The sequence below is a fragment of the Accipiter gentilis genome, unplaced genomic scaffold (assembly GCF_929443795.1).
Source record: "Accipiter gentilis unplaced genomic scaffold, bAccGen1.1, whole genome shotgun sequence".
In the NCBI taxonomy this organism is placed as follows: Eukaryota; Metazoa; Chordata; class Aves; order Accipitriformes; family Accipitridae; genus Astur; species Astur gentilis.
In genome coordinates this window covers 694,861-719,634 of record NW_026060823.1, presented here as the reverse complement: position 1 = coordinate 719,634, position 24,774 = coordinate 694,861, and the positions used below count along the sequence as shown (strand labels likewise).

At 47.7% G+C, this 24,774-nt stretch overlaps 1 protein-coding gene across 6 annotated transcripts; it reads right to left on the bottom strand.

Annotated features, from left to right (window-relative positions):
- Positions 1-667: 667 nt before the first annotated feature.
- LOC126036763 (electroneutral sodium bicarbonate exchanger 1-like) lies at positions 668-23,652 on the bottom strand. 6 transcript variants are annotated; one of them, XM_049796847.1, is made up of 14 exons: positions 23,025-23,652; positions 22,055-22,189; positions 21,064-21,231; positions 17,586-17,766; positions 7,540-7,701; positions 6,698-6,811; positions 6,198-6,359; positions 5,332-5,583; positions 4,453-4,521; positions 3,737-3,910; positions 3,500-3,637; positions 2,924-3,024; positions 2,299-2,403; positions 668-2,028 (listed from the first exon to the last, which is right to left on the bottom strand). In XM_049796847.1, the coding sequence occupies exons 3-13, from the start codon at positions 21,126-21,128 to the stop codon at positions 2,316-2,318; spliced, it is 1,506 nt and encodes a 501-aa protein (XP_049652804.1). In that variant the 5' UTR covers positions 21,129-21,231; positions 22,055-22,189; positions 23,025-23,652; the 3' UTR covers positions 668-2,028; positions 2,299-2,315. The 6 variants fall into 6 exon arrangements, with proteins under 6 accessions (XP_049652804.1, XP_049652806.1, XP_049652805.1 ...); XM_049796849.1 differs by having other exon boundaries at positions 7,540-7,692; XM_049796848.1 differs by having other exon boundaries at positions 23,041-23,652.
- Positions 23,653-24,774: the final 1,122 nt, after the last annotated feature.

Genomic DNA, 24,774 nt, shown 5'->3' with positions numbered 1-24,774 from the left:
ACTTTCTAAAACTCTTAGAGAGTTTCTTCGACCAGCTTTTCGGTATCATGGGTCCCCATCCCCGAGTCCCTGCTGAGCGTCCCCCCCAGCAGACTGCTGCTGGCCTGAGAGCTGCTGCCCCTGGAGCAGGACGTGCTGCACAAGGACCCCTCGGCCCCCTCCTGGCCCGGCAGCAACTTCAAGCCCAGCAATTTCAGCAATGCCTTCACTGGATTGCTCCTCGCCAGCAAAGTCTTCCCTCCGCTCGGGACAGGCTTGGGCACAGGCAGCTGCTACGGCCTCTGCCCCAGCACTGAGAGCACTCGTGGCTGCGGCTGGGGGAGTGGGGTGGGTGCCTGGGCACCCTGGCCCAGCAGCCCCTCGCCAGATGCCAAACCTCTTGCCGGCAGTCCTCCGGCAGCGGCGTGGGTGCCTGAGCCCCTCGGCCTGCGGGATGCGGTGCTTTGCCTGCCCCACTGTTGTCCCAAAAGTGGGGTCGTTTACCCGGCGTGCAAAATGCCAATATAAACACAGAGCAGAGGTATTTTATTCCAGTTCATGTTTACGAAAAGATGGGGGCTAGGTGGTAATCCGCAACGCTAGCACCCCTCATGCCTAAAGGGGCAAGCAATTTATACAGTTCAGTTATACATATTCGATTTCCAAACTTCTTCCCAAAACTATTGCTGGGAGTCGCTTATCTCGCACAGTTTCTATCAGGTTGAAGTTCCCCTGCTTGGAATTAAAGGTCCAATGTTCTTTTCTTCTACAGCGCATGCTCAAGGAGAGTGGGGGGGTAAGTCTTTTTGGTGTGGAATTGAGTTGGTGGTCATGATCTCCCCCTGCCACCTTTCTTTACCTTTCCTCCAGTTTGCGAAGATGTTTCTGACTTCATGCCTATTAGCAATTATTCAACTTTTTGGCGCCTCCTGGGGTAGGATGTTCCCTTCTTCTCAGTCTTTTAGTTCTTCTCCAGGGGCACAGTTGTTAGCAAGGCATGCGTTGATCATACAAAGGGGATCTTGTTTCACAAGAGCTTTGTGGCCTTTTTTGTGTGGCTTAAGTACATAATTTCTTAAGTACATCATTTCCCCCTGTGGTGGATTGACCCTGGCTGGATGCCAGGTGCCCACCAAAGCTGTTCTATCACTCCCCCTCCTCAGCTGGACAGGGGAGAGAAAATATAACAAAGAGCTTGTGGGTCGAGATAAGGACAGGAGAGATCACTCACCAATTACCGTCACTGGCAAAAGAGACTCCGCTTGGGGAAAATTAACTCAATTTATTACAAATCAACCAGAGCAGGGTAATGAGAAATACAACCAAATCTCAGAGCACCTTCCCTCCACCCCTCCCTTCTTCCTGGGCACAAATTCACTCCCGGATTCCCTACCACCCCCTAGTGGCACAGGGGGACGGGGAATGGCGTTTATGGTCAGTTCATCACACGTTATTGTGATACTTGCCAAACCAACCAAGAAAGGTAAAACTGGAGCGCAGGGAGCAAATGCTTTTCTTTCACCTTAGACCAACGGCTCGGAGGCTCTCTATGCTGCCCTGCCGCAGAGGGTATCCCTCTTGTATCAGTAAGAGACGTAGGAGCGAATTAAAGCCAGGACCCCAAACCAGACCAAAAACCCGGTCGTGATCAAGAAGAAAGTGGAGAATGCATCAAATACAACAGAAAATTATTTTGGACATTCCCAGTTTACATTTGAAAAAAAGAGAAAAAAAAAGAGGAGGAATTAGGTATTAAAAGAGCAGCACTGAATGATAAAGCTGTAGCAGTCCCTCTACCACTACAAACCCACACCCCCACACGCACGTACGCACACAGACTTAACACCACCAAACTCCCCGTGACTGTGACGTTCCCCTCAGCTTGCTGGTCTAGAGATACTGAATGCCTGAAGCACACCAAGGATAACTGAAAACATCTGCATGGCTTTAATGGGAATCCTCCAACTGAAACAAAGCGCTTTCTCCCTCTGTCTGCGTTGGCACATCCCCGAGTCACGCTCTCACTCCTCTCCTTCAAAGTCAAGATTCCTAAACGGGAAAAGCGGGAGTGGGGAAAGGCGAAGGGAAGAGAAAAAGAGGGAGAGCATCATCAGTGGAAGACCTGACAGCTGCTCCTGATTCAGCCCTGTTTGGGGGACCACCCCAGCAGAGAGGAGCTGGTTTGCATGCCACGGTCCTCCCTGCCTGTTCCCAGGGACAGGCCGTTTGCTCAGCCTTGCCGGCCAAAGCGTGGGAAAAGCGTAGGTGTGCGCCGTCGCTTGCAGAGGAGCACGGTCACGTTCACGTGCAATCCTTTACCTTTTTCCTCCCTGGATTCAAAGGGTTTCTGTCTTCAAAGTGAGAGCCTTCCATATGGTCATTTGTGACATTTCATCCAGGATAACAATCTCAGAAGGATCAGTCCTGCAATAAATATTTTACATAGCAATCCGTGATTATGGGAACTGATGCCACCAAGGGCATTAGCATCAGCAAGAGGAACAGCGGAGCCCCGAGAATCAAAGCTCCGCATAAGTGTGGGAGGTTTTGCTGGATGAGGAGTTTTGGGAGGCAAGCCGGGGAGCTGCAGAGCAACAGCTCCGTGCAAAGGCTCTTGCTGGGGCTTAGCCCCGGTCCAGGTTCCTAAGCCACTGCTGGTACAGATCACGCCTGCAACTCCTCATGTGTAAGTATGAGCATCTCCAGCTACCGTAAAGGCACTGATGAGGCAAGGTTTGGGGGTCAAACATGAGTGCTGCAGCCACTCTGCTTGGGGTCAGAGCCCTGCAATTGCCTCCTGCAGCCTTGCCCCCGAATTCGATTTTCCCACCAAGCTGCCTGCTGGTTTCTGTGGGATGCCCCACAAAGAGGCAAGTGGAGAAAACTCTGCCAAACACCTTCAAGCTAATCTTGCCGGGGTTCCTGGCGCTTGGTGGGGCTTTACCTGTCACTGCTTTGTTTTGGGATATCCATGTCACTGGTCTTCCCCACGTTCAGCTGAACTGAACTTGCAGCAGCAGCAGCTTCCATCACGCTCCTGGACTCCTGATGTAAATAAGGGACAAATCACGTTCTCTGTCTTTGATCAAAGTGGAGATAAGCTGAATGCCCAGCACAAACTTAGCAGTCTGCCCTCCCCTTCTGCCCCTTGGCAGCTATAGGTATTAGTGCAGCAGGGGAGAAACCGTTCACTCCAAAGATTTCGGGGCAGGGGGATTGTGTGTTCAAAACACGATTATGAGCAAGTCTTGCCAGCAGCAGCAGCAGCAGCATCTAATAATAATCATCATAATGATAATGACCTTTGTGAAAAACGACTCGTTTTAAAAATTACACCTGTATTCAAGCGTTCAGCTCACTGCTACTTGAGGAAACAAAGGTTACAAAAGTTACAGGCTATTGGGATCTATTTCAATTGAGTGCTGATCTTCCCCCAACGTTTCCAGACAAGCTGTAAGAGAAACAGGCAATCTCACAGACACACGGAGATGTCCAGCCCCGAGGACACAGCAAGCCTTACCTCTTCTTCTTCTCCGGCTTCATTTCTGGCATCGTCCAACTTCTTCTTCCTTTCTGGCATAAGGTCATCCAGAAAGCTGAGCTCTCGCTTTGAGAAGCAGAAATCCATCGCTTTCCGGACAAATACGAGAGCCAAAACCTTCACGAATAAGAGGGAAGATGCCGTGAGCTCAGAGACGATGCCACCTCTCACTCCAACGCTGCAAACACCCCGCTGCCGAGCGGTGGCAGCTCTTACCATCATGGGAAAGATGATGGCGGCACGGGACACCTTGATGGTCCAGAGCAGGACGAGGCAGGTCAGCTGGATCGCCGTGAAGAAATGCACCTTTCGCAAGGGCACGTGCCTCAGGTAGATGAAATCCGGCTGGTGTTTCGCCGGCATCCAAAACAGCTTCAAGCGATCAAAGAACTGCGAAATAAAAGGGAAAGGTTGCCACCTTGGGACTGCGGCAAGTTGCTGGCCCTCTCGAGACGTGGAGGCACTTTGCAGCATCTCGCTTGCCGTCAGAAATCCTGGATCCCACCGCGTTCCTCCTGGGAGCAGCACCCATTTTCCCTTCGCTCCATCTAGCAACCGGCTTGCCCCTGAGAGCTGCCCACCAAACGGCAACTATTCCATGCCATTCCATTATTAGCATTTCTCGGCCCACTGAATCCCCCCGCGAGGATTTCCACCAGTGGTAGAAACTGCCTTCCCTTTGCACCAAATTCCCCCGCTTTCATGTAACCAAACACTGACCTGCCCTAAACCCTGCAACAGAGAGCGCTGAACTTGCCTGGTCCTCCCAGCCCTATCTACCTCCTGTGCCTCCACCAATCTTTTTCTTACACAAAAGAGTTTCATTGCTTGCTCTGCGAGAAGTTTTTCCCATGCCACTGCTTTTTTCCCTGCTGCTACGGAGACAAAATACCAGGGAGCCGACATGCTGCACGCTGTAAAAGAGTCCGTACCTGAATTCCTCTGAGCGACGACACACCCATGTAGAGAAAGACGCCATAAAGCACAGGCATTGGTATAAACTGGGGGGGGGGGGAACAAAAAGAAAAAGAAAGAATGCAATCGTTTCTTTTTCTGTATTGCATTTTCAGTATTACCACCCTCTTCCACAGGCACTGCCTAAAATTGCTTGAAGCTTTTTCCATTCAGGCTTAGAGATGGGTCAGATTTTAACCATTGTTTTGCCATTTTGTGCGCACGAGTGAGCTAAGGCTCTGCTTTAGGCTGAACTTGGGAGTTACCTCTCCTCAGAATAATCCTATTTTCCAGAAAGGTTGGAGGAAAATAGGCGATTTCACCCGTGCTACCCTATGCCGCATTCTCTGGCGGTAGAAGAAACACTTCTGCCTATTCTTGGGGCAACAGGCAAAGGCCACAGGCCTCCTTTTAGCCTAGAGACGAGATTACTTTGTGGGAGGAACGTGCAAGGAAGCCCACAGGGATGACCTCAGTGTGTTTAGCTCCTGGGAACGGCTGCTCTGGGGCATTTGGGGAGCAAATTGCAGCCACTAAAGGGCTGCCTGTTTGAAAGACAGCAGATGTGCTGGTCTGAATATGCTCAACTGTAACCCATAAACATGGGCGGGCCTGAAAGACACCCAAAAATTCAAGCAGTTGCATTGCTTGCTCATCTCGAGCACACCAAACGGGGGCCTGAAGGGCTGCAAAGCCTAACCGAGGCTGGTTCCCACCGTGGGTCAAGCCCCAAGGGTTGGGATCACCTCCTCCTCCTCCGCTCCACAACTAACTACTCAGGCCTGCAGAGAAGGGACTGTTTTTCTGTAACCTCCAACAAGCTCGCGGTTGTTGGGTGGTTTGCATTTTCCTCTCACCTTTAACACAGAAGTGAAGAAGACGGAGCAGCCCATGAGCACAAAGATCAGCAAGCCAGTGACTCTCTGCTCTCGTATCCCCAGAAACTTGGGTTGTTCTCCTGGAGCTGAGCAGTCAGACTCTACTTTGAGGCTATTCACGTGGGTGATGGACAGGACGGTCGCAGCCACAAACCAGGGCAGCCCCATCACAGAGCACACCCCGAGCATCACGGCCACCACAAAAAGGTCCAGGTGGTACCCGCATCCTTTCTGCAGGCAGGAAAACAAGAAACAGAGCATCCTATAGCACAAGAGCAAGGATAACGTCGCAAGTCAGACTCAAACCCTGCTCGAGCACAAGTCAACTTCTTCAGAATTCAAAACAAGAAATGGAAACAAGCAAGGGTGTATGCAGACTTTGCACAAGCACCTGGCATGAAAATCTGGCAGGAGTTCAGAAACAATGGATATGCAGAGCTTGTGCATTAAATACTTCTCCAAAAAAAAAACCAACCCACAACCCAAAAGCACCAAATCATTTTTTTCACTCACAAAGAAAACTGTACCACTTGCGAGGAAGGTGTGACTCTGAGTTATCCCTGGCAGCGCATCAAAACAATTCATTCCCCACACCTGCTGCTGCTGCCATTTTAAAACAAAAACGCAGTTCTCTATTGCTCCAAGATTAATTTGCTCCTCCAAAAGGTTGCTCATCTGAACTGCCCTGTCACTTGCTCCCTGCATCATCGTTAATCCAGGAGAGCATCCTGCCACGCAGCCTGACCTTGTCCCAAACCAATGCCTTCAGAAAGCATCAGGAATAAGAGCTTCCCCCCAGACCTGCAGCCCAGAAGGGGCTGGGGTCATCTCTCGCAGGCCCTTACCTTCAGCTTGTGCTCCTTCCTGTTCACAATAACGGCACTGATCTGCTGGTCCATGAATATCAAGATGGTGCAGAGCAGAGCTGGGACGAGCGCAGCCAACACCGTCCACCAAGGGTTGGGTCCTATGGGGTTGATGAACCACCCGCGGTCGTCTCTGGTAGGCTGCAACAAAGCCCACACATCAGCATTGTCTCCCAGCCCAGGCACTCCACTGGCTTTCATTTTCCCCTCCCTCCTTGCGTCAGAGCACCTCCCAGCCCTGGCTTCATGTCCCCCTCTCCCGGGGGCTTCAGCAGTGCCAGTCTCCTCCTTGCAAGCAGCTCTAGATACTTCCCCTGTAGGTATCTAGTTTTGGGGCCATCTTCTCGTTTCCAGGAGGAAGCAAGGCACTTGGAGGTGGAAGAGGAGATGGTCACACCACCAGCATCTCCTCCAGACTCAGCCCTGCCCTGCCCCGGCATCACCTTGTGGCACCCCCACGTGCCAAAACACCCCGTTACCTTGAACGCATGGGGGACCTGGAGCTTCGGCAATGGGATCCCAACCACAAAGTCAAGGAGCACCATGATGACGATGGTGAGGAAAACAGCAAAGTCGCTCACTGTGGACCGTACCTGGGGCGAGAAACCAGAGGTGAGAGGGGCATGGCAAACAGGGCCGTAAGGTGAGATGCAAGAGTTGCAGACATCCACAACATTAAGGCTGCTTAACCAAATCCCACCACCCCTCTGAGCACATGCAGCCTGATCCCTTGCTTAGATACTGCTGCTGTGTTTGTCCCTGTGAGATCTGGGGTCAGACAATAAAAAAAAGCTTAACTAGGCCAACAAGGGTTGGTTTAAGTCAAAATCTAAAGATAATAATAATAATATTAAAAATAAGAAAACACATGTCTGCCACTACAGCTACACTCACAGCTACAATGGCAACAAGGCACTGAGGCATCCTTTAGTCCTCAAAAGGAAGCTTCTCATTCGAATCTACTTTCCACTCGAGCACATAATGCGCAGAAGGTAGGGGAAAAAAAACAAACCGAAAACCCCAACCCCCAAAACTTTGGGAAACCTGACTTCCTACTACCTGAGGAGAAGAAAAAAAATAAAAAAAAATCAAACCCCAAAAATCTTCAATCTGGGGCAGGTCACGAGGCAGGTGGGAAACGCTACGATGATTTTGCACTCATGGAAATGAGTGTGGGACATCCAAGCTCTTGGAGAGCTTGGCCTGCAAGGCCAACGTTTCCCAGCTTGACCAAGGCAGGGCAAATACTGCTTAGTGCTCCAGGAAAGCCATTTTGGGAAACGAGTGCGGAGATGGACACTGGCCACCTCCTTCTACTTACTCTGGTTGGAAAGTAGAGGCTGGTTTTAAACGTCTTCAAGAAGCTTGACAGGGCAAAGGTGGCGAAGAAGAGGATGCAGCACCAGAAGAATACATCAGGGGTGTAGGGGCCGTCGCGTCCACAGGCAGGTCCTTGAAACTCCCCACGCAAATACTGACATTCCTGGAGAAACAGAGCGTCAGGACACAAAGGCAGTGCACGTGCGGCAGGGAAACCTCGCATAGCTAGGGGGTTTTGAGGATCTTGGTCCAAGATCCACGACCCTGTAACTGCTCCTGCCAATGGAGATTTATATTTAATGAGCAGCAGCAGCTGAACAAGTGACACATCGAACTACACAGCGGAGAAATGAGATGTGAGGAGACACCATACGCTAGTAACACATTACAAGAAACACTCATCCAGGTGACACTCTCCCATCAGTTGCTTGCATTCATAGCACTGTGTTTCCTTAACTGCATCTGGCTTCAGTCCTCACATCTTCCCGCAAAAAACAACATGCCAGGCTCTCCCAACCCTGTGAAGAAAACCTCATCAGCTTTCCTAACTAAAAAGTAATTCTTTTAAAAATTATTTTTAAACCTGAAAAGGACTAGGATTCACAGGACTAGCATCATTACATTCACTTCACAGTCCTCCTCAAAATGGGAGAACAAAAGATAATTGACATGACAAACGCCACAGTTACAGACGTTCCTTCCTGGGGGTGCAGTTCGCACACCTAGGAGCTCATGCATGCACGAATGGGTGACGCCAGGCAGCAGCCTTCTTACGTGCCTCTGACCTCAGGAAGAAACAGATAACATGAATACTTTTACTCCATTTGCATCCTGAGGACCAGAGATGAAGCCCAAGATTTGCCTAGATGACACAGTCAGTTCCTTTAAGGGATGAAATTGTTCGTTTGAGTTTGGCTTCAAGGACTCCCACAGCTGGCGATTAACTAAGAGGTATGCTACAGCGAGGAGCCCGACACACAGACTGCAGGACAACTCATCACGCCAGGCCTCTGAGCTTGCAGTTCTCCGCAGGGCCCGGTGCTGCCTGAGCAGGTGGATGGACTTCCCAGTTCCAGAAATACAAGCTCGTGAATCAAACCCTCCTCAAGCACGCAGGCAAAACTGGCTGCGCTTTAGCGAAGCAAACCAACAACGAGGCTTCCTTTGTTTGGGTGCCTCCTGTCTGATGATGCTCTGGGCTACTTTCTCTTCCTGGCAGCAACAGGAATAAGTTGCTCTCATACCTACCAGCTTCTGACAGAGAAAGAGGATGATCTCGTTCTTGCCTGCTAGGACCAGGGGTGGCAATAACGCAGTCTGCCGAGACTGGAAGGGGATGCCTTGGAGGCGGAAACACGCGGGTGTTCATTACTCCTGGGCACTCGGAATCACGGGAGGAGATGATGCCGAAGGGCCTGATCCGATTCACAAACTGACGCACCTTAGGACTGAAAAGGCTTCTCCTTCCACTAACTTACTTTTCTCTGCAACAACAGCCTCAGGAGAGTTACTTCTCCGTAACCCTTTACACTACAGCAACTACAATACTTAATCCTAATGTACCTTACAAGAAAACTACTGCGGTCTTCTCTACTAGAGGGCCAACGCTGCTGCGCCTGTAAGGAGCGCTTTACGTTTTATTAACCTTTTGAAACAACGCACTAGCTTTCCTTGCAATCGCATTACGTGGGCTTCCTGGGACTTTATATATGCACGTTCGTTTTCTCTGGCTAAATCAGATTTGGAACGCAGGGGTGGCCATCTGAAAACACTGCAAAACATTCTTTTTACATACATCAGTTCTCTGGTGAAGGCAACAACTGAGGAGGATCTTCAGCTAATGTAAAACTGCGAAGCTCAGAGGAGTCGTACTCCAGCTAAAGATCTGCGCACTACTAGGCAGGAATGTCAAATTAAGCAATGCCCAACAGATACAAGTCATTGGACCTTTTCTTTTACAAGTAGGAAAGAAAGGGTACACAGAAAGATAGTGGTCTGTAGAAAATGGATGTAAATCATCAAGATTTCCGAGGATTACTCGAATCGCTTCCTGGAGAGGCCAAAACAAGAAAGGAAGGAAGAATATTAACAAGATAGCCACAATCCCACTGCCAAGTACAGTTTTCAGGCTTGGGAAAAAAAAATAACATTACAGTTTGCAGGAGTCATGGAAGAGCAGGTTCCAGATATTTTGCTTTTCCTCCTCCCCTTCTTCCCCCTGCTCCCTCCCATCACCTTAGAGCACGCTGCCCTAACAGATTCACAGAAACTGAAGTGAACGAATATCTTAACCCTGAATTAACATAGAAGCAATACTATGGAGAGTGGAGGTGTGCTTTTAAATTTAACAAGTTCTACATTTAAGAAGCCTCCTCCTTGCCAGCACAACACATGCAAGTATTGACCTGTTTCAAAAATAAACATATTCCCCTTTTTCGGAATATTGACCCAATTCAGTTACAAAGGAACTGTAATTCAGCCCCAACAAACTCCTGCTTTATAAACGGGAAGCTTTTTCTAGGAATACCTTTTGTTGGGAAGTGGCTTGCTGAAAAAGGACATGGGCCTGTGGAAAAGTTGTGCGAGCAGAGTTCTGTGTGAAAGAATGTCAGTTTGAGCAACAAGACTAGGCCTTGGCTGAAAATAGCTGGCTTTACTGATATTGGGAGAAAAACAACAGCTGGTCTCGCTGTTATCAGGAGAAAGACAGGGACGGTGTGACCTTGGCATAACTTCACAAGTAACTTTTGAAGAAGTTCTCATGAGAAAGTTACTGAACACGCGTAGCTGCCAACCACAAGTGGGTGTGTTTTAGTAATGAATAAACATTAGCAATGTACCAATCATATTAGGACTAGTAGGCATAATTATCGCAAACTGTATAAATATGAGCTATCCGTGCAAATAAAGTTGAATCACTTCTATCACTCATATTGGGTCGACTTATGTGCATTCCTCCGCCGCTCCAACAAATGGCGCCCGAACGGGGACCGAAGAAAGGGGAATTGGAGCGATGGACACTGAGAAGCACCGGTAGCAGCGACCGGGGGGCAAAAGATTAACCGAACGCTGATCGTCTTGGTTGGTGTGTTAACTCTCGTGCCTGGACCGTCCAAAAGGGGTTCGCCGTCAGTGAGGGCTACTGGAAAAAGGCTGCAAAGACTTTTTAACCGAGGTGCCTTAATCAAGGTAGCACCCAGGAGTATCAAGAAGCCGGCCAGCAATGGATCAAGAGGTAGCCCTAAAATTATTACAGTGCTTTTTAGAAAAGCGGGGAGTAAACTGCATTAAGCAAATTTCGGGGTTAGTCGCGCTGGGTCGCGTTAAGGGATGCTTTAAGAATCCGGATTTATTATTTAAGGAGAGTGAATGGCGTAGATTAGGAGACGTATTATGGGATATGGTAACTGACGATGATAAATCAGCTAAAAAACTAATGAAGCAAGGACAGAAACCTTTCAATTAGTGTGGGTACAGCTTCTGAGCTTAGTACCTGGAATGCTATCGGAACCTCCCTATGGGATGAAATTAGTGACGGGTCTAAAGAAGTTAAAGATCTTGTAACTTTATGGAAATTGATTAAGACAACTCTGTAAGAAATGAAAGCAGATCGTAAAGCGTCTGCGTCTGCTTTTGCTGCTCTCTCTCTCCAACCGCAAGCGAAAGGGAAAAGCGGGGAGAAAAACATAATGCAGCGAGAGAGACTTTTTGGAGCTTGTTCGCCTACTCTCGTGCCCTTGACTTCTGCTCCACTCCCTGGGACTGCCGATATTAATCAGCCATCCGACAGTTCCCAAGCCTCCCTAACCGTACGATTAAAGGAAACCCTACAGAATCAGGGAGTGAGTAAAAATCTGCCTACGAAAAACCAGCCCTCAGATACCACCGTTCAACATGAACAAATTATACCTAGCATACACCCTGATTCAAATAATGCAAACAAGGACTTGGCTACTCTAATAATAGAACAAAAAGAGACAATGTTAGAATTGTTAAAGGAAATGGGGAAAAGAGACGGGGAAACCAACCGCACCCGTGACAGACGCGGAGCCGCCTGTAATAGCCGCTGCAGAAGAAAGGCAGAGACATTGGAGGGGTGTAATAACAGATGCCATTATAGAAGGGACTATGCTCTAAGCATTCCCAGTTATTGCATCAAATGGACAGAAAAAATGGGAGGTGTTTGACTGGAAGGTCATTGAGAAATTAAGGAATGCTGTGAGTCAGTACGGAATCAAATCTGCGTTAACTCACCAAATACTGCAATTCATTTTTTCTGCTGATACGCTGATACCTCAAGATATTAAACAGCTAGCACAGTTGATTTTGACACCCGCCCGAATGTTAGTGTTTTTCTGGCAGTGGGAGAAGCTCTGTGATAGGGAACAAGCAACATCACGACAACAAACAGATCCCCTATGGGGAGTAACCACGCAGATGCCGATGGGTACTGGACCCTTCGCATCAGGGAACGCTCAGTTACAATGTGTCACTGAGGTTCATCATCTATCACAGATCTTGGCGTATCAAGCTTTTCTTACCGTACCAGACAATATGTACAGCCATGCTTTTACCCAGGTGAAACAGGAGAATACAATTTATGACCACCCTGACATGAACGAGGGCATGAAAGAAAACATGTTCAAAATACTCGCTTTTGAAAATGCTACTGAAAAGACACGCAAAGCATTGTGTAATTTGCCGAAAAATGCAGACATCGTTGATATGATAGAATACACGGATCGATCAGTGGACTCACAGAAAGTAGCCTATGCTGCCACAGCTCTCCAAGGAGCTACAAAGAAACACAAGGCCAGTAAGACACCCTTGGTCAAGTGTTCTAACTGTGGCAAACGTGGACACATTAGGAGCAAATGTACAGGTACTGTTAACAGTAAGTGCTGCAACAAGTGTAAGAAAGATAACCATACCACCAAGAATACAGGAAGAAGGGAAACTTTACACCGACTGCGAAGGCCCCTCGCGCGGCGACACGAATGCAAGGGGCTTGAGCTGCCAGCCCTCTGGCAGCCTCGCAACCACCAGATCCGCCACCGCAGGAAGCTCCAGAGTGGATGTGGAAACCGCAGTCAACATAAAGGGACCATTGGGGTTTGGACTTAGTGCATTTTTAATGGGGCAATCTTCAACAGCTCTAGAAGGAATTCTGGTGCTCCCAGGGCTTATTGATGCAGATTATTGTGGGACTGTGAAAATTATGATTCATGTTTTAATCCCTCCTGTTTCTATTCCTAAAGGTACCAGAATAGCACAATTAGTTCCATTCAGGTCGTGTGTTCCGAACCCAGGTGAAGTACAACGTGGAGATGGTGGATTCGGCTCCACAGGGAAACCGCAGGTATACTTTGCCATGGACACAACAAGAGGTAAACCAGAAAAGGTAGTGCAATTGGAAGGGCCCGATGGAGTTGTTGTCAAGAAACATATGACAATCAATACAGGTGCTGATGTTATGATTATTTCACAATGCATTTGGCCTCCATCATGGCCATCGATCAATCCAAACTTTGGTATTGCAGGGATAGGGGGCACACAAGCCACCTTAGTAAGTCAGCTACCGCTTACATTTGTGTTCCCCGATGGTGAACACATTACGACGTGTCCGTATGTCATGACTACCCCAACTGAATTGTTTGGCCTCGTAGGCCATGATTTATTGAGCCAAATGAAGGCAATGTTAGTGACGCATCCTTTTTAGGAGCGGTCACTGAGGGGTAGCCGATTCTGAAAATTAACTGGAAAACAGATGAACCTGTTTGGATTGATCAGTAGCTGCTAAATTCTGAAAGGCTACTAAAAATACAAGGGTTAGTTGAGGACCAGTTGAGAGCGGGACAAGTTGTTCCTTCTACTAGTCCATGGAATACATCAATATTTACCATTCCCAAGAAAAGTGGGAAGCGGAGACTGTTACATGATCTCAGAGCTGTGAATGTGGTGATGCACAGTATGGGAGCCCTGCAGCCAGGTTTGCCATCTCCAGTTATGCTTCCAGAAGAATGGGATTTGTTAATTATAAATCTAAAAGATTGCACCCAGATGGCGCTGAACGGTTCACCTTTTCGGTACCATCGATTAACAAGGCAGAACCCTATAAGAGATACCATTGGGTCGTGTTACCGCAATGAACGCGCAATTCCCCCACGATGCGTCAGGTGTATGTGGCCTGGGCATCAGAGCCTGTAAGAAAGCAGTTACCTCAGTAACTTGCCACAGGATGAGATTTTAACTCAATTGCAGGACATCTTAAGCCATCGCGGAGTAATAATCACTCCTGAAAAGGTGCAAAAGGCAGCACCTTGGAAGTATTTGGGGTGGCACATAAATGCTAGCAATGTTAAACCTCAGAAGGTTCAAATAACATGAGAAATTTCAATGTTACATGATGTCCAGAAGCTTGTGGGAGATATCCAGTGGGTGCGGAATCTTTGCGGTATCACTAATGGCAATATGACCCCTCTGGTAGAACTCTTGGGTATGAGAACACTGTGCAGATGAGAAACGGGAAATGACAGAGCTGACCAATTGGTTGCAGCGCCACGGGAGCCTCCTCCAGGGAATCGTTTTCAACAAAGCACGGCAATCGCATGCGTTCTTGCACCAACCCGCTAGGATGTTAGCAAAGCAATTTGACTTACCACTTACTGATGCCCAAGGTATCGTTAAAGCATGCCCTGATTGTCAAAAGGAAGGGCTCGGCTTGGGCTGTGGGGTTAACCGACGAGGTCTTTTGCCATTGCAGTTGTGGCAAATGGATTTCACCCATGTCATGTGGTTTGGTGCAAAGCGTTCTGTGCATGTGTGTATTGATACCTATCCTGCTGCCATGTGGGCCACGGCACGAACTGGAGAAAAGGCCTTACATATTGAATGACATCTTCACGCTTCTTTTGCAGTACTGGGTGTGCCTCAAGAAATTAAGATGGACAACGGCCCAGCCTATGGTTCTACACGATTTGCTCGATTTTGTAATTTGTGGGGAATTCACCACGGTACCGGTATTCCACATCTTCCCACAGGACAGGCTATTGTCGAATGGGCCAACCAAACCCTAAAAGAACATGCTGCAAAAACAAAAGGGGGGAACCCAGGGCTTACTCCCAGAGGAACGATTGGCCAAAGCCTTATTTGTGCTAAATTATCTTAGATTGACAGGTGATCACAAAGACCCACCAATGGTAGTGCATCATGTTCTTTTACAGGCAGAAAGGACGCAACAAAGTACAGGAATCATGGTAATGTCTAAGGACCCAGAATCCAGGAAATGGTGCAGATCAGCAGAAGTAAAACTTACTGGGAGATCCTGGCTAAGTGGGACAAGCCATGGCTTCGCACTGATGCTGGACCCGGAATTGTTCCAATGGCGACTGGCACGGCACCGGCGGGTGCTGGAGCCACTGATCTGACAGATTCTAACTAATAGAGTATTACTAGTGGACACGGAGTCCTTCAGAGAGGTTTTCAGAACAGCGTGCCTTATTGTATATAGAACCTGCTTTAGGTAAAAAGTGTGTAAAGCATAATTTGATTAAACATAGTGTGATTACGGGAAGACAGTGTGGGGTAAAAGTTAGTTAAAGCCAAAATTAGGGGTAAGGTCTATTTCCATTAATAACCTGGGAACGAGGTTGATTGTGTTTCCACAGATACAGGCCCACGATGGACTCCTGTTCGATTTGCATGACCATCATCATCTGGAGCATCATAGATGATGTGGCAATATGAATACTACCTCAGCCAAAAACTAATGTATAGGTCACCTTGGCTAACATAACAGGTCAAGATTCTCTGTGCATCGCAACTGTATCGTAAAGCCCATGAACCAATAGACAAGATGGCTATGACTCGTGCAGCGCGCCTGGCCAGCGAGCGCATGCGTCATAGATTGCAACCGAGGCGGACTTTTGGCACCCGCTGGCCACGTGTGCTAAAACCCGTTCCTCTGCAAATGTATAAATACTGGGATTTTCCGAAGAGCATCGGGCTGGTGTACGGTGAGGCCATCGTTGCCTCTGTGGGGACGCCCACGGAAAGCTGGCACCTACCGATTGCTGGGCTGAGTTCGTGGAGCAAGATGGCACAAGAATGTATAGATGGTTCATTTTCCTCATGGTCTGGGTCATTAGGGGTAACGGGTTGGCTCAAAGAATTATGGGCATTATTGTAGTTACTGTGATTTTAGCTATTGTAACAGTTTTACCTTGTTCAGCTTATTAAGGAAAATGGCATCCCAAGTTATTAAGCAAGCCTGGATTGCTCAAAAACAAAAAGAGGGAGAAAGATTTAAACGGAGACCTACAGTGGATTCAACCTTGTTGTGGTATTACAAATACAGACTTACAGCCGCTGCTGGATTTATTGAGGGGCAGCGATAGCTTAACTTCTACAAGACAACTAAGTGCACCGGGACGGCAAGCCTTGACAGCAATTGGACAAAAAAAAAATCACATCCTCCATGTCTGGCAGATACGTTCCTGATTTACCCATAAATTTGAAACCTTATGCTGAGATTGATATGGAACACACTGACTGTAGTAAGCAGCATGACAGTGACACCGGTGATTGATCCACATCGGTTAACACCATGGGACAGTAAGAATGTTTGGGTGTCACTAGCTAAAGCTATTAATCAAACCTCTTTTTGTGTGCTTATGTATTTTATTAGGTATAATGTTGTTTTTACTGTGTTTAATTAATTGTGTTCACAGATCTTTGCAAAGGGCAATACAGCAGGTGTTAAAATTTTACCTCAATCTATATACAAACAAATAGATTGGCTGAAGAAACATACACAAAGATCCAGCAAGAAACTAGTTGGTTTGATGGAGTGTTACAATCAATATTCGGCGGGATAACACTATGGGTAATGTCATTGATTAAGGAAGCCTTATGATGGTTGGGTATATTGATATTAATCTGTGTAATAGTTAGAATTCCGTATGGGTGCATGATAAAAGGAGTCTCAAAGCTGACACACCAAGCTCTACTCGCACAAAAAGAAAAAGGGGGAATTGTTGGAAATTGGCTTCATGAAAAAGGACATGGGTCTATAGAAGAGCTGTGCGAGCAGAGTTCTGTGTGAAAGAATGTCAGTTTGAGCAGCAAGACTAGGCCTTGGCCGAAAATAGCTGGCTTTGCTGATATCAGGAGAAAAACAGGGACAGTGTGACCTTGGCATAACTTCATAAGTAACTTTTGAAGAAGTTCCCATGAGAAAGCTACGGAACACGCATAGCTGCAAATCACAAGTGGGTGTGTTTTAGTAATGAATAAACATTAGCAATTTGCCATTGTTGTCCAGGCCCATTGCCTTTTCCAGTCTGGCCCATTTCCAGCTTGGAGGTGCTCTTAGGATTAGTCTGGAGGCAAAGATCACACTGTTGTGCGATCACACTGCCTCACCGTGGCGTATAAATTCCTAGCCACAATTTCTCCTATCAGATGATTATACAGGGCTTCTGTTCCCCAATGTCTTTTCCTATGTTCCTCCCCTATCAAATGCCGTAATAAGCAAGAGGGAACGATTAGCTTTCCCTGTGGGGTATGAGCCCACCCCTCTTCATTATATGACCCTTCTAAACCTGTAATGAGCTTTTGATCTTCCTTAGTGTATTCTGGCTTACCTTCTAGGGAAATCCACCTATCAGGAATTAAGGCCCCTTCTGTTTTTACCTGTGTTTTGGCCACTTGTTTTGCCTCTCTGTCCGCCAGCTCGTTCCCTTTTTCCAAATCTGAGCTCGCTTTCTGGTGTGCCTTAATATGCATAATTGCTACTTTCTTAGGGAGCTGGACAGCTTCCAGTAACTTCAGAATTTCTTCTGTGTGTTTGATATTTTTCCCTTGAGAACTCACTAGTCCTCTCTCCTTCCAAATTGCTCCACGTGCGTGTACAACTCCAAAGGCATATTTTGAGTCTGTATAAATGTTCACAACTTTGCCCTGGGCCAATTCCAGGGCGCGGGTTAGAGCAATTATTTCTGCCTTCTGTGCGGAGGTGTTCCCGGGCAAAGCCCCCGATTCTGTTACCTCTTGGCTGGCAGTGACGGCGTATCCCGCATGTCGATTACTGTTTAGGACGTAACTGCTTCCGTCTGTGAAGCGAGTTTCCCCATTTTCCATGGGGCCGTCTTTCACGTCTGGGCAACTGGCGTACGTTGCTTCGATGGTTTCCAAACGGTCACGATGTACCGGTTCTCCTGTGTTCCTGCTGAGAAAAGAAGCTGGGTTGACAATGTTAGCGACTACAATCTCCACGTCATCCTGCGCTACCAATATAGCTTGATATCTCAGGAATCTTTGTGGAGAGAGCCAGTGTCCGCCTTTTGCTTCCGGTACTGCTGATACTGCGTGAGACACCAGAACAGTCATCTTCTGGCCCAGAGTAAACTTTCGGGCTTCCTGTGTATTTAGTATCACAGCCGCAACCGCCCGCAGGCATCCAGGCCAACCTTTTGCAGTCGTGTCTAACTGCTTAGAGAGGTAGGCAACTGCCCATCGATACGGGCCCAGGTTTTGTGCTAATATTCCCAGAGCAATGCCCTGCTTCTCATGGGAGTAAAGAAGAAACAGCTTACTCGCATCTGGGAGTCCTAAGGCCAGGGCCGACATCAAAGCCTTTTTCGGTAGCTCAAAGGCTCGTTCGGTCTCCTTATTCCACTCAAGGTGTTTCTGCTTAGTGGCTGTCAACGCATACAGTGGTTTAACAAGCAATCCGTAATTATAGATCCACAATCGGCACCACCCTGTCATTCCCAGAAAAGTCCATAACTCTTCTACTGTCTGAGGTCTCCCAGTTTGACATATTGCCTCTTTACAGGCCTGTCCCAAAGGTCTTTGTCCCGCACTAATTTCATAGCCCAAATAATTCACTTTGCCTTGCATTACCTGTGCCTTTTGCTTGGATACCCGGTACCCCTGAAGTCCCAGGAAATTCAACAGACTCGCCGCCCACGTCGTACAATCTTTCTCTGTTTTGGTGGCGATCGGGATATCATCCACATACTGCAACAGCTTCCCCTCCTCAGACGGGGTTTCCCAGGATTCCAAGTCTTTCGCAAACCGATTGCCAAAAACGGTAGGCCTATTCTTAAATCCTTGTGGCAAGGCCGTCCAAGTGAGCTGGGTCTTTCGACCGCTCTTGGGCTTTTCCCATTCAAATGTGAGTAAGTTTTGCCTGGCTTCATGGAGAGGGAGGCAAACGAAAGCATCCTTCAAATCTAAAACACTAAACCAAGTCAATTCAGGTGTTAGTACGGTTAACAGGGTCTATGGGTTCGCCGCTACCGGGTAAAGATCTTCAGTTATCTTATTCACCGCCCATAAGTCTTGGACCACCCAATATGACCCATCGGGCTTCCGAACAGGTAATGTAGGGGGATTGAATTCAGACTCACACTCTTTTAATAGTCCCAACTGCAAAAATTTTTCTATCACCGGCCGGATTCCTTCTCTGTCTTTCTTCTTTAGGGGATATTGTTTAATTCTTACCAGCTTTTGGCCTTCCTTGATCCTAACTTCAACAGGTGGAGCACTTTTCGCTCTTCCAGGTGCATCGGTAGCCCGTACCCCCGGGTACACTTGCTTTAAGATGTCCTCATTAATGATTCCTTCTAGGGGGAGACTGGTTAAGGTTAGGCTCAATATTTGAATATTTTGCTGATCTTTTACCTCCAGAGTAATTTCTCCCTTCTTGAATACAATTTTTGCTCCCAATGGTTCCAACAAGTCCCTTCCCAAAAGGGCCTTTGGGGAGTTCGGCATATATAAAAATTTATGAATGCCCCACTGTTTTCCTAATTTATATTCTAAAGGTTTACAAAACTATGCCTTTTCACTTTGGCCAGTCGCTCCTTTCACCGTGACATAATCATTCCCCGGGGCATCAAAGCCTGATTCAAAACCGAGCATGTTGCTCCTGTATCTACCAAAAATTCTACCTCTTGTTCTGTTTTCCCTAGCTTAATTATAACCAGTGGATCCGCTAGGGTAGATTCCCCAGGTTCTCGTCAGTCTCCCTTCACAGAGGCTACTGTTCTTCCTGTTTGAGCCCTCTGATGCTCCTTGTTCCCTGGGCATTCCCTCTACCAATGACTGAATTTCTTACACAAAGCGCATTGATCCTTGCCCAGTCGGGGCAAGTCTCGTCTAGGCCCTCTTCCCCTTTCTTCCCGAATAACAGCCATTAATTTCCTTTGTCCTTGCCTATATCCTTCTTCTCTGTTACTAAACACCCTCCGTGCTTTTGTGGTACAGAACAGAGATGTAGCAAGAAAGGAAAAAAAAGAAGGGAGGGAGAACAAAGGGAGAGAGACACAAAGACTGAAAGAAGGACAAAGGGATGGCAGAAGAAAAAAATAGTGATAGGCTACAGGACAGAGATGGAGGAGTTCCAAAAAGACACAGGGAGCATGACAGAACGAGAGTGAGAAACAAGGGACAGAGCAGGACAGCACTGGAGGAAAAAACAACTGTCATTGATAGGCTGTGAGAGAGACATGGAGGAAGAGAGAAAAGAGAAGGGACAGCTAGCTGGAGAGGGGGATACAGTTAGAAAGGATGGAAGAGGGAAGGGAACAGAGAGAAATACAGAAAAGATGGCAAGAGGAAGCAAGGCAGAGGGACAGCAATAGAAGAAACAAGGGACAGGGATCTGGACAGATGAAGAAAAAAGCAGGAGAAACATACAACATGATACGGTGGGACAGAAAGTAACACAGAGCGTCAGATGATAATAATGACAAGAGATAGAGAGAGACTATGAAAAGCACAGGAGGTTGGAGAGAGAGAGAAGACATGAATGAAAAGAGTAGAGAGCACCACAAAGGGTCAGGGAAAGAGAAGGACAACAGAATAAAAAAACCCCTCACATATTACACACATGTTATCCACTCATCAAGCCCATTTCAGAGTTACACAGTACCTCAGCCCCTTTAAGAAAAGTAACACATGCGCCCGAGCCCATTTCGGCGCCGCACCACGCCCGAGCCCATTTCACGGGTCTCTACCTACAGCTCCAATTTCAAAGTTCTGCAATCACTAGAGGAAGGAATGCACCCCCTTTCCATTAACCCAGCAGCAGCTACATTTACCTCAAGGTATCTACAACTCGCCCTTGGATGCCTAATTCCAACAGACACTTTCACTTACTTCAACAGCTAAGTTTACCTATGGGCACTAAACGCCCATGCTTCCCTCTACGCTTCCCTTTGTGATTGCCATTAGTACTGTAATTCCCACAAGGACACATAATTACCTGTCTTTTTTACATTTTATTTTTAGCGCTTCATTTGGTCCATTACTCATTCCACATAGATTCAGCTATGTCAGTATTTCAATCCAATTCTACAATGTACTTTTTCTACAATATATAGAAAAGACTTATGGCCTCACTCGTCAAAGATTTGACACTATTAGATTTAGTCCTCTTTTAATCACTATTTTTACAAATACATGTAAACTCCAAAAATTTAGCATTACCTGAAGAAGAAATGCCACTATTTAGTACCTGCAATGCTCTACGGAGTGGTCTTTTCCACATTCCTCGCTCCCATTACATACATCGCTGCACATCCAGAAGTTTTACTCCCTGAGGTGACATTACCGCCATGATCCCTGTTCCCGGGCACCAAACGAGTGACCTCCAATCATCTTGACAGACCGTCCACTTCCACACCTCGACACAAAACCAGAAATTGAAAAATATCATTACATCACAAGCTACAAAGAGCAACCAAATATTTTACAAACCCACCACAGACAAATACAGTTACACTCACGCACTTCACAACCCTGGCCTACTCCATGCTGGCCATCTAGTCCAACTCCCCCCACAAAATCCTCAACTGTCTTCCAAAGACCATCCACCGAACAACATATCTCTCTGTGCTGACTGGCAATTACCAGGTTCCAGGGGAGCGCTCCACAGGAACACCGTTCCCGGGAGCTTTGGAGAAAAAAAAAAAAAAAAAAAAAACAAACAAAAAAACCAAACAAAAAAATCACCCTGCCTTTGAAAACCCAGGCCCGAGGCAGACCCCAGTCCAAACATTGGCGATCAACATTGCCTCATGGAGCAGCTGGGACCAGGGAAAAGAAAAAATAAATGGGGCAGGGGAGGACACACCAAAAACCAACCCATATCCCAGCTGGGGTTTTTTATTCTAAGTTTGGGGTTTTTTTCCTAATTCCCTGAAAAACAGCTCAACTCTACATCCAACCTGAAAGGAAAAAAAAAACCAAAAAGGCTTAACCACAGAACCCTACAAGGTTAGAGACATTCACAACACACCACTCGTTCAGATCACATGAACGCCAGCCCTCACTCTCAACTCATCCATCATACCGTCCACAGGCCTCAAGAGGCCGTCACCCCGTCTGCAGCAGCAGGGGCCTCAAAAAAGCACCCTACCTGCAAAAACCCAGGCCCCAGCCCAACCTCCTTCCAACCAACCTCCCCACAAACTGCCCTTCCGTTACACCAACATTTCAACACGCACCATCATCTCCACCATCCGTGCATTTTCAACCCGATAATTAGCTTTCACAGTGCCACGTGTCACAGTCCAACCTCCGTAGCGCCATGTCACCTAAACGCAAGGTTCCTTCAAGCACCTCTCGTGCCCTGTCATCACCTGCAAAAACAACACACAAAGCTTGTCAACAGACACTTCATCCTCGAGAGAGAAGTCCTCCACCACTCCCCTACCCTGCTTCCCACCTATTCCAAAAATAACACATCCTCACAGCCAGTGTCCTCCATGACACTTGAAAAAACCAGAGCATCACAAACACAGAGCTGTCCCAAAGTTACCGATCGCTCCAAGACCCATCACGCTGCTACTTAGACCTCAAGGCCTTGACCATTTCTAGAGACTTGCCACAAAGCATCTGCATAAACAAGATGAACACCATTGCCCAGTTCCTGCCTTACTCAATGCTAGTTCACAGTCCAATTGCGATCCCCTCAACTCTGCATGCAAAGAGCCCGAAGTCATTAAACCTTCTACGCTGCCTCTACAATGCCATACAAGACACACACAAACATAGAGCCATGTAATTCACATGCAAATGTAATGCCATACAAGGCAGTACTCTTACCTCAGTCAAGGCAAAACAACTCAGAGCCTTGCCATACCAGACAAAACAGAACAGGGCCAATGCAAGAGACTCTCACGTGACAGTCAATACAAGTACAGACCAAAACAATACAAAACCAATACAGAACCATAGAAGGCAAGGCAGTCTCAGGTGGCAATCCATACAAGTACAGAGCACTGCAATACAAAACACAATGCAGGGCCAGGCAATGCGAGACAGTCTCACATGACAGTCGATACAAATACACAACAAAACACCACAGGGCAAAGGCAAATACAGACCAATACAATGCAAGAAAACTGCAAAACACAGCAAAGCAAAGCAGTCTCATAGAGCCACCGGATGCATCTTCCTTCAGAGTCCACCCACGGACTCAACTCCTTACAGTGCTCTGCTGCCTTCCCCCATCGCTCTGTGGGACACATCCTGTCCCTCCACATCTGAAAAAAAAAAACAAACAAACATATTGAATGAGTCACCTGGATGCAGAGCAAGAGCTTCACAACTCCAGAGGTCTTGATTCCATCTACAAAGACCATCTGGAATGCAGCTACAGCCTGTCATTTTAAAAACAACAACAAAAAAAAAACAACACACAACCAAAAAACAAACAAAAAAACAACAAAAAAACCCAACACACACACACCCCTGCCCACTGTAGGGTTCAATTATATGGAACTTAGTTACTGGGCCTGAAAGTAGCTCATGGTCGCAAGAGAGTTCCAGACACCTTTGAAGGCTCTGAACAGAACAAACAAGAAGATAGAAGAAGAAAGATCCCAATTAGAAAAACACAGGTGCACATTCCACGATAAAGGGAACTTGGCACAACCGACCTCAATTCAGGGGCTTATCTCGACCAGTTGGACTAAGACAAGTTTTGCATGCTCTAACATAGCCAATTATATCCTGTGTGTATGCACGTGTACAGAGCGAGTATAACTAACTGTATCTTATGTTTCTACGTGTGGACAGTATCGATGTAACCAATCACCGCTTACGCTTGTGCGCGTGGACACCACATGCTTGCGTGCAGCAGCCAATCAAAGCTTCTAAACAACTTAGAGAGTTGTGTAAGAATGATCAGCTAAGCTCAATAAAGGGGCGACTTTGATCATCATACTGGTGTTCTATCATCCGGGCCCCGCACGGAGTAACCCTAAACCCTACACCCCACCAACCAAAAAAATCCAGGGCCAAACTTGGAGCCCATCACGTGCAAGTCTTAACACCTTAGAGACTCAAATCCGCTTCACTGCCCCTCAACAACCCCTGCCACACGGCTCCAATTGTCTCCGTGAAACACTATCGGCACGGCTATCCGCGCAGGCCGCTGATGGCTACTCGAGCCGAGATGACTGTACAACCCTCGCCTAAACGGTCTAGGCACATCAACGTTTCACCCGTAGACTCTTATCGCTGTTCCACCTACCCCTGACTCCACACCCCCCCAGGCAGAGCAGCTCCAAGCCAAGCACACCGTGTGCAGAACGTCACCACGTGGAACGCCACCAACGAGGTGATTCAACGAGAGAGAAAACTCTCAGCAAGAAGAATGACCCCCGGACGGGAGGCGCCGTCGGGCAAGATGACCTACGGGGCCGCAACCGCGAGGCCAGGAGGCTCCACAGCAGACCCAGAGGAGTCAAACGGAGCGGCCCGTTACAAGACAGCACTGTCAAAACCCAGACGACAGATGCGCCAGAAGCCTGGCGTCGAGACCTAAGGATGTCAGGATGCGGGGAAGAAGTCCCACTCCGAGAAAACGGACGGCTAGAGAGCAGAGCTGCCGATGCAGGCTGAAAAAATGCTGCCATAGAGCACTGACCGGAACCCGCCAAGACCGATCCATGCTTTAGAGCTCCGAGCGCAAGAAAAGAAGCACCCGATTGGCACCGGGCCAATGAGTAAGAGCATTCAAAACCCTAGGGACAGCACCCGAAGCGCATGCCTCGCTCCTCTGGCGCAAAGCGCGACAAGGACATCGAGACCCGAGGAAGGTCTAAGCGCACAAGACAGACTACACAAACTACACGCCACCGCGGACACGGGCTGGAACTGCCCTGCCCGGCACACACGGGTCTCGTGCTGAAAAGCAACCCGCTCCCTTCTCCTGCGC